The sequence below is a fragment of the Carica papaya genome, chromosome 6, assembly GCF_054855325.1.
Source record: "Carica papaya isolate Zhongbai chromosome 6, ASM5485532v1, whole genome shotgun sequence".
NCBI classification, from domain to species: domain Eukaryota; kingdom Viridiplantae; phylum Streptophyta; class Magnoliopsida; order Brassicales; family Caricaceae; genus Carica; species Carica papaya.
Genome location: NC_142314.1, coordinates 1,807,062 through 1,820,880, shown reverse-complemented (window position 1 = coordinate 1,820,880; position 13,819 = coordinate 1,807,062). Strand labels below are relative to the sequence as shown.

The 13,819-nt window shown below is 33.8% G+C and overlaps 2 protein-coding genes across 4 annotated transcripts; one reads left to right on the top strand and one right to left on the bottom strand.

Moving 5' to 3' along the window:
* Nucleotides 1-12: 12 nt before the first annotated feature.
* On the top strand, nt 13-7,279 carry LOC110810499 (Radical SAM superfamily protein). 3 transcript variants are annotated; one of them, XR_015821343.1, is made up of 9 exons: nt 13-222; nt 315-477; nt 582-692; nt 796-930; nt 1,283-1,387; nt 1,912-2,081; nt 2,164-2,263; nt 2,488-2,800; nt 4,137-7,279. XR_015821343.1 is itself a non-coding variant. In XM_022036701.2 (8 exons), the coding sequence occupies exons 1-8, from the start codon at nt 131-133 to the stop codon at nt 2,731-2,733; spliced, it is 1,122 nt and encodes a 373-aa protein (XP_021892393.1). In that variant the 5' UTR covers nt 14-130; the 3' UTR covers nt 2,734-2,992. The 3 variants fall into 3 exon arrangements, 2 of the variants coding, with proteins under 2 accessions (XP_021892393.1, XP_021892394.1); XM_022036701.2 differs by lacking the exon at nt 4,137-7,279 and having other exon boundaries at nt 14-222; nt 2,488-2,992; XM_022036702.2 differs by lacking the exon at nt 4,137-7,279 and having other exon boundaries at nt 26-222; nt 2,491-2,992.
* Nucleotides 7,280-9,691: 2,412 nt separating this feature from the next.
* LOC110810425 (Glycosyl hydrolase family protein) lies at nt 9,692-13,339 on the bottom strand. The gene is made up of 5 exons (XM_088221917.1): nt 12,498-13,339; nt 11,611-11,780; nt 11,400-11,497; nt 10,532-11,311; nt 9,692-10,455 (listed from the first exon to the last, which is right to left on the bottom strand). The coding sequence occupies exons 1-5, from the start codon at nt 13,191-13,193 to the stop codon at nt 9,833-9,835; spliced, it is 2,367 nt and encodes a 788-aa protein (XP_088078043.1). The 5' UTR covers nt 13,194-13,339; the 3' UTR covers nt 9,692-9,832.
* Nucleotides 13,340-13,819: the final 480 nt, after the last annotated feature.

The window sequence follows — 13,819 nt, the reverse complement described above, 5'->3', positions numbered from 1 at the left end:
TGGCCAGATGAAAACGTAGTATTTGACGCTGGAGCTAAGGAAAAAGAGACCCTAAATCCTCCCAATGGTAAAAAACCTGCAACAGGTTTCCAGTTTGTTTCTTAATTTTTAGATTAGCGAGAAGTATAATATGAGATTCGAATCAGTATTTGACGCTGCAGAAATCACATCCCAATTTGAAAAAGCTGGAATCAACCCTATCTTCATCCCCTCCATTTGGAAGTACGGTTCTTCTCTCTCTGCAAATATATTGTGTATATGTAATGCATTTATTTTGATTCGACTGATTTTTTGTTTCTGGTTGGAAATTCAAGGTACTTAATTCAGCATCCAGAGTGTGAATGGGATGAAATTCCGTCTTTGCCTTCGGCTGCTTACACTCTGCTCCGCTCAAGATTTAAGCCTGTTACTTCCACTCTTCATTCACTTTTCCACTCCTCCGATGAAGTCACCACAAAACTCCTCATTAAGTTGCAGGTTCCTGTCTTTCTTGTTATTATATCCGTATAAACTGTATACAAGCGATGTTTTCTGGTTCTTCTTTTCTTCCCCAAACCTGATTTTGTTCTACTTCTGGTTAGAATGGGGCTTTTGTAGAGGCTGTGATTATGCGGTATGATACCCGTCTGGGAAAATATGCAGGGAAACCCCGTCCTGGCGGTCCGAGGTCTACATTGTGCATTTCATCGCAGGTATCTCTCAATTGGGTTGAGCTGATTGGTTCACCATATTTTAAATTATGGAATAGCTCGTTTCACCTATATTCATTGGAGTTCTCTCTCTTTATTTTCAAAGGTCGGCTGTAAAATGGGTTGCAAGTTCTGTGCAACTGGAAGTATGGGGTTTAAGAACAATTTGTCATCAGGAGAAATCGTGGAGCAACTGGTTCATGCGTCACGTTTATCAAACATACGCAATGTGGTTTTCATGGTGATTATTTCTTCCTCTGCTAATTTTGGTCTACTGAGCAAACAGTCTTTCCAGTAGAGGACTTATAGAAGTGTTACTTGATTTCTGTTTACCATGATTGGGATGCAGATTTTTTTATATGCAGAGTCTTCTTTTTGCTTTTTCTAATGTCTCTTTGTTTGGTAGGTATGCACATTAGTGTATATATATGTGTATGTTTCTCTACCTATTCAGCTCATAAAAGACATCGAAGTTCCGTTGATTAGTATTAGGGAATTTCTCTCTATCATATATGCCTTGATCGAAAAGTTAATTACTCTTGAAAATGTTATTAAAACTTTAGTCCACAGTTTGTTTCCTCTATGCTGGGCAGGGAATGGGGGAACCATTGAACAACTATAATGCTGTAGTGGAAGCTGTTCGTGTCATGACAAGATCACCGTTTCAGCTGTCACCAAAGAGAATTACCATCTCAACGGTATAAAAATGCAAGCTATGTTAAAATGTTATCATTTATTTATCATTTTTTAGGTAAATTTCTCCTCTCGGTTTACTTTTGGGTGCACCCATTAGTGTGACCAAGTATTGCTGTTGGAGTTTTTTTGTCATCTGTAATGAGAGCCAGTAGGTCTATCATCAATTTCATGAGTTTATTCTTGCTGTGGCTTTGAGTCAGTGAACCTTAGGTTGTAAAGGTTTATATAGGTAACTGAAGAATGTGCCTTCTTTTAAAGTGGTTTGGAAGTCAGAGGGATTACCATTCACATACAGTTTATAATTTCTTACTGTTTTGAACATGTATTGCAAGTTATGGGGAAGACAGTTTAATCAATTGTATTTCCCTCTTGTTTCTTGTTTTTATTCCATGTTTCTGATAGGAGAGATAACGCAATGGTACTTTGAGGAAAATTTCAATCTGGGTTCCAAATGCATTTGATAAAATGGTTTATGACTGCTGGGAAAACCTAATCTACATGCATAACAGTTGCATTGGATTTGTAGGTTGGCATTATCCATGCTATCAAAAAGCTTCATATCGATCTACCGGGTTTGAATTTAGCAGTTTCATTGCATGCACCAGTTCAAGATATCCGTTGTCAAATCATGCCTGCAGCTAGAGCTTTTCCTCTTGACAAACTTATGGATACACTAAAAGTATATCAAAAGGACAGGTAGCAATAAGTTTTTTCTAATGCTTCTTTCATAGCACTTTCTGTTATTTAAGAATCTTAAATCTTGGTCTTCAATTGTCAGTCAGCAAAAAATATTGATCGAGTACATTATGCTTGATGGAATAAACGACGAAGAGCAGCACGCTCACCAACTTGGCAAATTGTTGGAGACATTTCAAGTGGTGAGATGTTAAATTTGGTCTTGCGTGGATTCTGAAAAATATTACTTATTATTGATGTTTAATTCGAATTATACAACTTTAGCCATCATGCTTAACCTACAATATATGCACTTTAAGTGCATTAGATTGTTATCGGTTTGAAACAGTATTTCCCTTTGGCAGTAGATTTATTTTGGAGTATCCTTTTTCCTTGTTCTTTTTATACGGACAAGTGTCTTCCTCAGCAGGTTGTGAATTTGATACCTTTCAACCCAATTGGTAATCTAAGTCAATTCAAAACGAGTAATGAACAGAAAGTGTTAAGATTCCAGAAAATTCTGAGAGGCACCTATAACATCCGAACAACAATCCGCAAGGAAATGGGTCAGGATATTAGTGGTGCCTGTGGACAGTTGGTCGTAAACCTGCCTGATAAGAACTCCGTTGATAACAAAGGCCTCTTAACTGACATTGAAGATCTTCGAATTTGATATAAGCCCAAATCCTTTCATAAGAAGAATCGACAGTATTATGAGGATTGGCATGGAGTCCCATCAGGTAGCAGCACTTTTTAATGGATTAAAGTTTTTCTTGGTAAATATATATGTGTGTGTGTGTGTTTTTGTTACAGTAGTTACCTATTATGTTATTTGAAGATAGTTTCTGTTGCTTACTCCTTGTCTGGTATTGCCTGGCAAATCATATAAAATATACAGCAGAGGTTTAATTGCAATCAAATAATTATCTGAATGTCTGCAATGTTGCTTTTGATTCAGTTGTTTAAATCATAATTTTAACTTTTATATTAATTTTGTCAGATATAAATAAAACAGATTATTTTGCTTAAGTTATTATAACCGTATCTTGAAAGTTTTCACTATGGGAATTGGGTTCTCTTACCTTTTAAGACGGATTGATTTTCCATTGCCAAGTAGTTTAATCTGTGTTAGATTATTTTCTGATTAGGTATATTAAAAGTAAAACTAAGAATTGTTTAAGACTAATTATGTATATTAGTTCAGGTTCTTTTTCTGTTGACTGAAGTCTTTGTATGTGTTTTTTATCATTTTGAAGTCATCGCGAAGGCATAGAGTTCGTCTTTTTGTGAGCATTATAGGTTAGTGATGATCGGTTTATATTCTGTGATATTAAAGAATTAATTCATTAGTGTGGATAGGGGTAAGTAAAAACTTGAGTTAAGTTTTAGTGAATTGGACGAAATGAACATTTTGTGACAGTTAGATTTCTTTAGTTGGTGCAGTCAAAATATATTAAAAAATCTCATCCAGCCTTTACTTCATTAAAAAAAAAGGTCACTCATAAAGAAAATTTCAACTGAGATAAAAGAAACCCTGCCAATCTTGACCAGAAAAATTGAGTAGTGGAAGAAATGGAATTTCAAAGAAGAGCAAATAAAATATTCTATTAACAAATATCATTCTAAATCAATCTATGAATTAAGCAAGATTTTCCCAGAACAAAAATCCACAAATTACAAACCACAGAAAGCAAATACTTGATACAAGTATACAAAGTGAATTTACAATTCTGTAGAAACTTAATACTATAGCCCTTAAATTTAATCATTTACCCACACAACTTACAGCTAAAATGAATTACAATTAACAATTCAAATTAAAATCACCCCTTTAGAAAATCCCAAAGAAAAACCTTAAATACCAAACATATGAATCTTTAATCATCGCCTGAGATAAGGAGTATTGGTATTGTAATCTTGCTTTGAGGCTTGATGGGGAGAAGAACCAAAGTGAGACCCAACGGGAGCCATTGATGGTGAAGTCACAGGACTCTTGTTGAAATTATAGACATTATTGTTGTTAATACGCGACGGGATATTAAAATCTAGAGTACTGTTTTGTTGTTGGTGCTTTAGGAACTCCGTTGTAGGAGGTTGGAATTTTGGCCTGGTTCGTCGATGAGATGAGCCCTCACGAGAATCCGGTCCCAATCCTCCAACCAAGAGATGGTAGCTCCGGCTAGACTCGTCTGACATTGATCGGTTATAACCATGACGGTGGTTACGGTTGTGATTGTGGTTGTGGTGGTGGCGATGGTAATGCTTGTCCTTTTTAATGGCATGAATAAGGTATGGAATCCAACCTTCCATGGCCTCTTCTTTTCCTTCTGGCTGATCTTCTTGTTTTGTCTTGATGAACTGAAAGTTGTAATGAATTGAATTGCAGATGGTGTGTTATGGAAGAAGATAGATACATGTATATATAGAGAGGGGATTTAGTATATGGTTAATGAAAAACTAGAGGTGTGGTATTTGAATTAATTGATGGTCAAATGTCAATGCATGACTTCTAGATGTATGCTTTCATGTATATTAGTGTCGATCTTTATCCTCACCAACTTTAATACTAACATTTTTTACTTGGAATTAAATGATTAAGACTATACACAATATGAAGGGGATTTAGTATATGGTTAATGGAAAACTAGGGTGGTGGTATTTGAATTAATTGATGGTCAAATGTCAGTGCAAGACTTCTAGATGTATATATATATTTATATTAGTGTCGTTCTCAAAAATATATATATTAATGTCAATCTTTATCCTCGCCAACCTTGGTACCAGTATTTTTTCTTGGAATTAAATGATTAAGATTATACACAACTTAGCTCAAGAACTTCTGTTTAAACAATTTTAGTCATTTTTTATTTGACTTAGTATATTTGAAATTTTACTTTTAATATAATAACAATAGGAAATAAACCCATTTTTAATTGACATGTAGTATTTTAAAAAATAAAATTTTTCATAAAATTATATTTGTTACAAAATTATTTTTTTTATTGAGTAATATGGGTATGTTATGATTAATCTTTGCACACTAAAATTAAATTGCTATCTTATGTTGATTTGATAAAAAAAATTAATTCAATAAAATCTTGGAAACTTCAAATAATTATATTCTGATAATTAAAAATAAGAAAATGTGATTGTTTTGGATTTACATTGACTTTTTTTGGGTTACAGAAACTTCTTATCAAAATCTAGATAATCCAATATAGTTAAGTCACCTATTTATGTTACTTCAAGACAGTTTCTGTTCTTTCATCCTTGTCTGGTATTGCCAGACTTTTACATTGACTTTATTATTAAAACAGTTTATTTTGCTTTAAGTTATCAAAAACTCATCTTGAAATTTTGTAGTGTGGGAACTGGATTCTCTTACCTCTTAGGATAGGGTTTGAATTTCCATTGCCAAGTAGTTTTACAATGTTAGATTATTTTCTGATTGGCTATATTAGAATTAAAACTAAGAATTGTTCAAGAATATAACTATTTAAGACTAATTATGTATATTGGTTCAGGTTCCTTTTTCTGTTGACTGAAGTCTTTGTAGGTGTTTGTTGTCATTTAGAAGCCATTACGAAGGTTTAGAGTGAGTTAGTTTATGAATGTGTTATGAGCTGATGATAGGAATTTATAATGTTTAATTCATTTGTACTAAAAACTTAATTTACTAGTGTGTTGGTAGGATTGCTGTAATCAAATTAAGTCGAGATGTGGGAACTGGATTCTCTTACCTCTTAGGATAGGGTTTGAATTTCCATTGCCAAGTAGTTTTACTATGTTAGATTATTTTCTGATTGGCTATATTAGAATTAAAACTAAGAATTGTTTAAGAATATAATTATTTAAGACTAGTTATGTATATTAGTTCAGGTTCTTTTTTCTGTTGACTGAAGTCTTTTGTAGGTGTTTGTTGTCATTTAGAAGCCATTACGAAGGTTTAGAGTTTGTCACTTTATGAATGCGTTATGAGCTGGTGATAGGAATTTATAATGTTTAATTCATTTGTACTAAAAACTTAATTTACTATTGTGTTGGTAGGATTGCTGTAATCAAATTAAGTCGAGATAAATATTTTGCGGTTGATTGGGATATTTGTGAGTAAGAGAGTAGAAAACTTCATTTAGCCTTATAAGAAGAAGAAAGAAAAATTTGCTCATGAAGAAAATGTATATTGAGAGAAAAGTCACCCTGCCAATCTTGACCAGAAAAAGTTAGTGGAAGAAATGGAAATTTCAAAGAAGAGCAAACAAGATATCTTCTATTAACAAAACAATCTATGAATTGAGCAAGATTTTCCCAGAACAAAATCCAAATTACAAACCATAGAAAGCATATACTTTGATACAAGTATGCAGACTGAATTTACAATTCTGTAGAAACTTAGTACTGTAGCCCTTTTTAATTTCATCATTTACCCATACAACTTAAAACTAAAATGAATACAATTAACAATTCAAATTAAAATCATCCCTTCAGAAAATCCCCCAAAAAAAAACCTTAAATACCAAACATATGAAATCCTGAATCATCGCCTGAGATAAGGAGTATTGGTGTTATAATCTTGCTTTGAGGCATGGTGCGGAGAAGAACCAAAGTGAGACCCAGCGGCAGCCATTGATGGTGAAGTCACAGGACTCTTGTTGAAATTATAAACATGATTGTTGTTAATACGCGATGGAATATTAAAATCTAGAGAACTGATTTGCTGCTGGTGCTTTAGGAACTCTGCTGTAGGAGGTTGGAATTCTGACCTGGTTCGTCGGTGAGACGAGCCCTCGAGAGAATCCAGTCCGGATCCTCCAACCAAGAGGTGGTAGCTCCGGCTAGACCCCTCCGAATTTGATCGTTGATAACCATAACGGTGGTTGTGGTTGTGGTGATGATGGTGGTGGTCGTGGTAAGGTTTGTCCTTCTTAATGGCATGAATGAGATATGGAATCAAACCTTCCATGGCTTCTTCTTTTCCTTCTTGTTGATCTTCTTGGTTTGTCTTGATGAGCTGAAAGTTGTTACGAATTGAATTGCAGACGGTTTGTTATGGAAGAAGATAGATACATGCATGTATATATATATATATATAGAGGGGTCCTAAGTATATGGTTATAATGGAAAACCAGGGGTATGGTTTTTGAATTAATTGATGGTCAAATGTCAATGCATGACTTCTAGATATACATTCCATATATATATATATATGTATCTTTATATTAGTGTCAATCTTTATCCTCACCAACTTGAGTACTAACATTTTCTTTGGGATTAAATCATTAGGAGTGTGCCCTAACTTACTCAAGAATATTTTTTTTTTTTTCTGAACAATTTTAGTCATTTCTTAATGGACTTAATTTTTAAAATATTTAGAAAACACACCCATTTTCTATAGGTGGGAAGTGCTAATTACTTTCTAATACTTAGATATAATGTTTGCATGTATTATTTTAAAATATAAATTTTTTAATAAATTAATTAAAAATGATATATAAACACGATTTTTTATGAAAAAAATTATATATTTTTTTAAAAAAATTCTGAGTGATATGGGTATTTTTTTTTTAATTAATTTTTGTACCCTAAAATTAAATTGTTATTTATATTTATTAAAATTGTTTGATTCAATAAAATCTTGGAAATGTGATTTTTTTATTTTTTTTTTGGGATTGCTATTGACTTTTTTGGGTTATAGAAACTTCTTATCAAAACCCAAAAGGAAATTTAAAAGAACAAGAAATTTAATTAACGCGTATGGCCAACAAAAGAAGAATCTGATAATGAGATGGCTCGCTTTCTGTTTTCTTAATGTGGAAAATTATAATAAATTTTTGGGTCATCAAGAAAATTTGACTTGCTCATACAATGAATATTATATGTATGTATGTATGTACACATGTATGTGTATGCATACAGTTATATATCTTCTAGTGACTTTCACATACACATCTCCGTACCCAAATTTAGCGGCTCTACGCGTTATTGTTTGATATTATTAATCAATTTTTTTATATCATTTGTTATTTCATAATCGTTTAGTTTAAAATTTTTTTATTCGGTCCAAAACTTAGGGGTGGTGTGAATTCCATGTTTGTTGAAAAAACGTTAATTACTTATATTATTCAAGTGGAAGCTTGAATCAATATGTTCTAAAGAAAAGTTTTTAAAGTGTTTGAAATGTAGGGATGGTAAAGTCAAATAATATGAAACTATATTATTAACTTTTATCCTTATCCAATTATATACTATATAATTAATCTACATAAATACGTTACAAATAATTATATTGATTGATGTCATCTATTAATTTGAGATGAAACCCATGTGTTATATAAATAATATGAAACTATATTATTAACTTTTATCCTTATCCAATTATACTATATAATTAATTTACAAATAATTATATTGATTGATGTCATCTATTAATTTGAGATGAAACCCATGTGTTATATAAATATGTACGTAACATATATATTTTCCGCCTTAATTATTTTAATTTCATTTTTTGTATTAACATAAATAATTGAATGAATAATTAATAAAGAATTTTAATTTGAGTCAAATAAAAATCAACGGCCAAATTTTGTGGGGTCCAAAGAGACAAGAATACGGTGGGGACATAGACGTCAATCTCAAGTGGGTTTGTATTTTACTATAACATAATCCAAGTGGCATTCAGGCGCGTGGAGCGTGTCTGAGACCAGAAGGCCAAGTTTGTAGTAAGGAATTCAAATGAGACTGCTAAAAATTTGGACTTCAAATCCGCCTTCTCTAATCCGAATTCATTGCATCTAATTACTTTTTAGCACGTGTTTAATTTGTTCATTGATGAACTGTTGCTAGATATTTATACAAGAAAAATAAAATTATAGATTTAATCCCAATTTTTGTATATAATTATAACTATATCCCTAATGACTATTTATTCTAATAGTCTTCCTTCAAGCTGGAGTATACAGATTCTGGGTACTAATGTAGAGGTTCGGAACCTTAAGAGAAATATAATTTAAAATGCAGAAGCGAATAATATATTAGGATTTATATTTTTTACACAGTAAATTGAGAGAAAAGAAGTGTTGAAGTTCTGAATTTAAAAAAAAAAATGAAAAAAGTTGTTTATTGATGAACTGTTGTTAGATATTTATACAAAAAAACTAAAATGATATATTTAACCCTAATTTTTGTAAATAATTATAATTATATCCCTAATAACTATTTATTCTAATAAATAATTTTTTTAAAAAAATTAGAGAAATTAAATTATTGTAGTATGTTTTTGTCAAGAGGTTGTGGATTCGAATGCATTGCACTAATATATATTTACATTTTTTTTATTTTTATTTTATTATTTTAAGAAATGCAGAATTCGAATCGTACGGTATTGTTATATATATCTTTATTTAGAGATTTTTTTTATTCTAAAATATCACACACTGTGATAAGTTATTTTTATTTTATCATTTTAGTATGTGATGAATTCAAATCAGATTATATTAACGTATATTTTTATTTAAAAATTATTTTTATTTTTTTATTTTAAAATAATATCGATTTAAGTCTAACTGTATTAGTATTAGTATTTATCTTTATTTAAAAATTATTTTTATTTTGTCATAATTAATATATGTATATTACTTAATTATTGAATATATAAATTTATTATTAAAAAAATACATTGCATTATAAGTAATTGTCAGTCCATTTTCTGTCTTTTTAATCACAACAAAAACATAATTAAATTTAATTCAATACTAATTAATTAATTATCCGACCTAGACAGACACAAACCTACTCGCAGTCTCCGCCACCCTCACATTTAGCCGATGTTGGACGCGCCGGTCACTCGCGGCCCCAACCTCAATCGTATGAACCCCCGTCACCAGCTTCCTCCTCCCGTCCGCATCAACCAAACTCATCTCCTCGCACACATCAATCTCCATTCTCACAATCTTCGTTTTCCCCACCTCAACTTCAACTCTCTCGAACCCAACCAGCTGCAACCTCGGCGCACCACCCACCGCCCCCGACCCCGTCGGCGGCTTCCAGAACACCATCACCACATGGGTTCCGTTCATTGGTCCGTTGTTTTTTACTCCGATAACGAGGTCAACTTTCAAGTCGTTGCAGTCGACTTCTGAGACGTCGATGACGGTGGAGGAGACGAGAATGTTGTGGGGGTGAAGTGGGATGAGGAGGGTTGAGGGTGCGGAGATTATGAAGGTGGAAAATGTGGAGTAGCTGAGTCCATGGCCGAATTCGTAGATGGGTTTGCCGGTGAAGAATCGGTAGGTTCGGCCGGGGAAGTTTGATGAAGTGTTAGGTCTCATGTTCATGTCTGTCATGGGGACTTGATCGGCGTAGGATTGATCGTACCATGTCATCGGTGATCTTCCAGCTGATAAATTGTTTAAACAAAATTTATCAGCATAAACACAAATTATAAGAAAAATGAATTCTAAATGAATCAATACCAGGATTGTAGTGGCCAAAAATGATTTGAGCAATGGCGTCTCCACCACCTTGACCCGGATACCCGACCCACAAAATCCCTGCAACTTTTTTCAAATTCCGAACAAAAGAAACATCAACAGGTCCAGCAGACATTATCACAAGAATCACTTTTGTACTCTCTCGAGTTGCATTCACCACCTCCACCACCAATTTCTCTTGAAACCCAGGCAAAGTAAGGTTGACTCGGTCAACTCCTTCTGCCTCAACAGACTGATCAAGCCCTACAACCACAACCACTGCGTCTTCCGCCGCCGCCGCAGTCTCCATCGCTTCCTTAATCAACCCCTCATCACCACACTTAACATCCCCACAACCCGCCGAATACAAAACGCTATTCGTGGATACATATTTCTTCAAACCTTCAACCGGACTTATATACCCACAAGGAATTCCGGCGTAGTTGCTTATCATGACAGTCGTAGCATTTGCATTTGGCCCGATGACGGCTAAACTCTTCGTCGTGTTTATGGATAATGGCAGAGCTCCATTGTTGTACAACAAGACTATGCCTTGTCTTGCAGCATCAACGGCTAATCTCTGATGATCATCGGCACAGACATCGGACGGTCCAAGATTCCCGAACGGTAAAGATCTAGGGTCACCGTCGAATAATCCTAGTCTCATCAAAACGACGTAGTTGTACAACAAGGCTTCGTCAACTACAGATTCTTCTACTTTGTTTAACTTCACTGCATTTTCTGTGTACTTGCCTAAATAGTCTCCACAGTTCATGTTTAAACCTGTGTGGATGGATCGTAAACTTCATTATCCGATCAAAGTTATACATATATACACATATACATATACATATATATCCGGCTAAAACACCTGCTTTCAGGGCAAGAGCCGCTGCATCTTCTGGGGTATCTGTGTATCGAATGGCATTGTAATATACCTCAATGGAGTCACAATCTGAAACAATATATCTACAAAGACAGAAATTGTTAAAAATATGTTTGAGTTGAGTTACGTGGTTTGTATATTTTTGTTAAAATATTGTGTTATAATGAATATATATATATATATGTATGAAATATACCCATCGAGATTCCATTGACCTCTGATAATGCCCGTGAGTAAATTTGGATCGGCACAAGTGGGAATCCCGTTAACTCTATTGTAAGAACACATAACACTGCTCACATGTCCTTCCTCCACACAACTCCTAAATGGTGGTTGATATGTATCCTCCATATCCTGCTTTGTCACCTACAAAGATATACAAAGAAAAAACAGTAGATGTATGTAAGTATAACCCTAAAGTTTTCTGAGTAAAAAATATACATATTTATCGATCGATTGCTATATATATATATGTATTAATTATAATAAAACAAATAATTTTTAATAGCTTTTAAGTAAAAATACACACGACACAATTCAATTCAAACCATTATCTTTTGTAGAAGAAACATGTTTATATAAGTATAACTCTAATTTATTAAGTAGAAAATGTATATATATATATATATATATATTAACCATTGATTGGTAAGCCACAATCTTACTTTATTATAATATAATTTCAATTATGTGTAATGAGGTTTCATTAACGTGACAAAAAGAAATTTCAATTACCTGAAAATAGGATTAGTCTGTTCCTCGTGTACTTAAAATGTGACAGAATTATCACGCATCATTGTCATATATATATATATATACATATACATATATATATATATATAATATCATCATATAGGCGTGACTTATTTTTGAGTTTTATTTTTCTAATAATCAGAAATATATTGATTAATAAAAAGCATGACTTTTGAAAAAGAAGGAACTCTATATTAGTTGGCACTAACATGATTTTTCGACCTTGTATACGTACATATATTCCATTAGTTATATATATTTAACCATAAAGTGTGTGTATATATATATATATATATGCGTTAACCAGTGAACTTTCTATTTCTAACTTACCTTAGCGTCGAAGTGGAATCTATCAACACCTTTCCAATTATCAACATCATAAGCAGTATAATGCTTGCAGCAACTCGACACCTTGAGCCGCCGCCTGTCACCGTCACCATCGTCACCGCCAATCACTTCCTGCAGTCCCCGAACATAATTCACCGCGTACCTCGACACCACCAGCGGGTCCTCCCCTGGCGTCTCCTGGCCGCGGCCCCATCTCGGATCGCGAAATACGTTGATCGTCGGACTCCAGTACGTCAACCCGGCAAGACCCACGTTATACATGGCTCGAGCCTCCGTTGACACCACCTGGCCCATGTCGAGCCACAGCGTCGTGTTGAAGCTCGCCCCAGAGAGAATAACGGCGGGGAAGCTCGTGGCGGCGGGCACCGTTGCGTTGAAATGGACGCCGGGACCGACGTTGGAGACGCCGTGGAGAGCCTCCGACCACCACTCGTAGGCCGGGACACCGAGTCTGGGAACTCCGGCGGCTTTGTTTACTAGCTGTTTGACTTTTTCTTGGAGGGTTAGACGGGAGACGAGGTCCTTGGCTCGGTCGGGGTAGGGTAAGGAGGTGTTGCAGAAGGGATATTGGGATGTTGCAGGGAGAGTTTCGTCGCAAGCGAACTGTTGAGAGTTGCAGCGTGGGGTTGGGATTGTTGTCAGGAGAAGCGAGAGGAAAAGAGGAAGAAGACGATACATGGTTAATTTTCTATGTTTGGGTTACGAACATCAATTAAGTTTCATGGAGAACAAGGGTCAGGGCTATATATATACATAATATGTATGTGCATATATATATATATATATGTATAGTACAATCTTGTAGTGCTTGGGTAGATGAAGTTGAGGTGGCTAATAATTAAGGTTGTCCAGGCATTTTGGCTAAGTTCATTAATTCACATTTTAAAACACAATGATATTTTGATGCTTACCAATAGAAGAGCAACACGAAATCATGCACGAACTGTTCGAAATTCTGTTATGTACATATTCTCATTAAAAGATAGATCGATCCTATTATTTATTTATTAAAAAATTAATTATAATTATTATTAATATGTGTAAGTTAGTCTAATCTCGATTTAAATAACTTGTTAGTTCAAGTTTAATCACTTAATTAGCAATTAAGAGTTTGTTTTAATAATTATGGTTTGCATTCAATCTATTCCTCTAAAAAAAAGGCAATGGAGTGTTTTTCAAAAGCAATTATAGTAGTCATGGAAGAGTAATTTGGAAGAGATTGTACGCAAAACCCTACTAACATAATTATATTTGCCACCATATTTATAGGTTGCGTAAATTCATGATTAAGCTTTTCTTTAGCA

Bases quoted from the DNA above. Each gene is read 5' to 3' on its own strand.
- LOC110810499 (XM_022036701.2), top strand. From the start codon at position 131: ATGAGATTCGAATCAGTATTTGACGCTGCAGAAATCACATCCCAATTT. The intron at 223-314 runs GTACGGTTCTTC...TGGAAATTCAAG, and splicing joins TTCATCCCCTCCATTTGGAA to GTACTTAATTCAGCATCCAG. The intron at 931-1,282 runs GTGATTATTTCT...TATGCTGGGCAG, and splicing joins TACGCAATGTGGTTTTCATG to GGAATGGGGGAACCATTGAA.
- LOC110810425 (XM_088221917.1), bottom strand. From the start codon at position 13,193: ATGTATCGTCTTCTTCCTCTTTTCCTCTCGCTTCTCCTGACAACAATC. The intron at 11,312-11,399 runs GTGTTTTAGCCG...CCATCCACACAG, and splicing joins GGCTCTTGCCCTGAAAGCAG to GTTTAAACATGAACTGTGGA. The intron at 10,456-10,531 runs GTATTGATTCAT...ACAATTTATCAG, and splicing joins TTTTGGCCACTACAATCCTG to CTGGAAGATCACCGATGACA.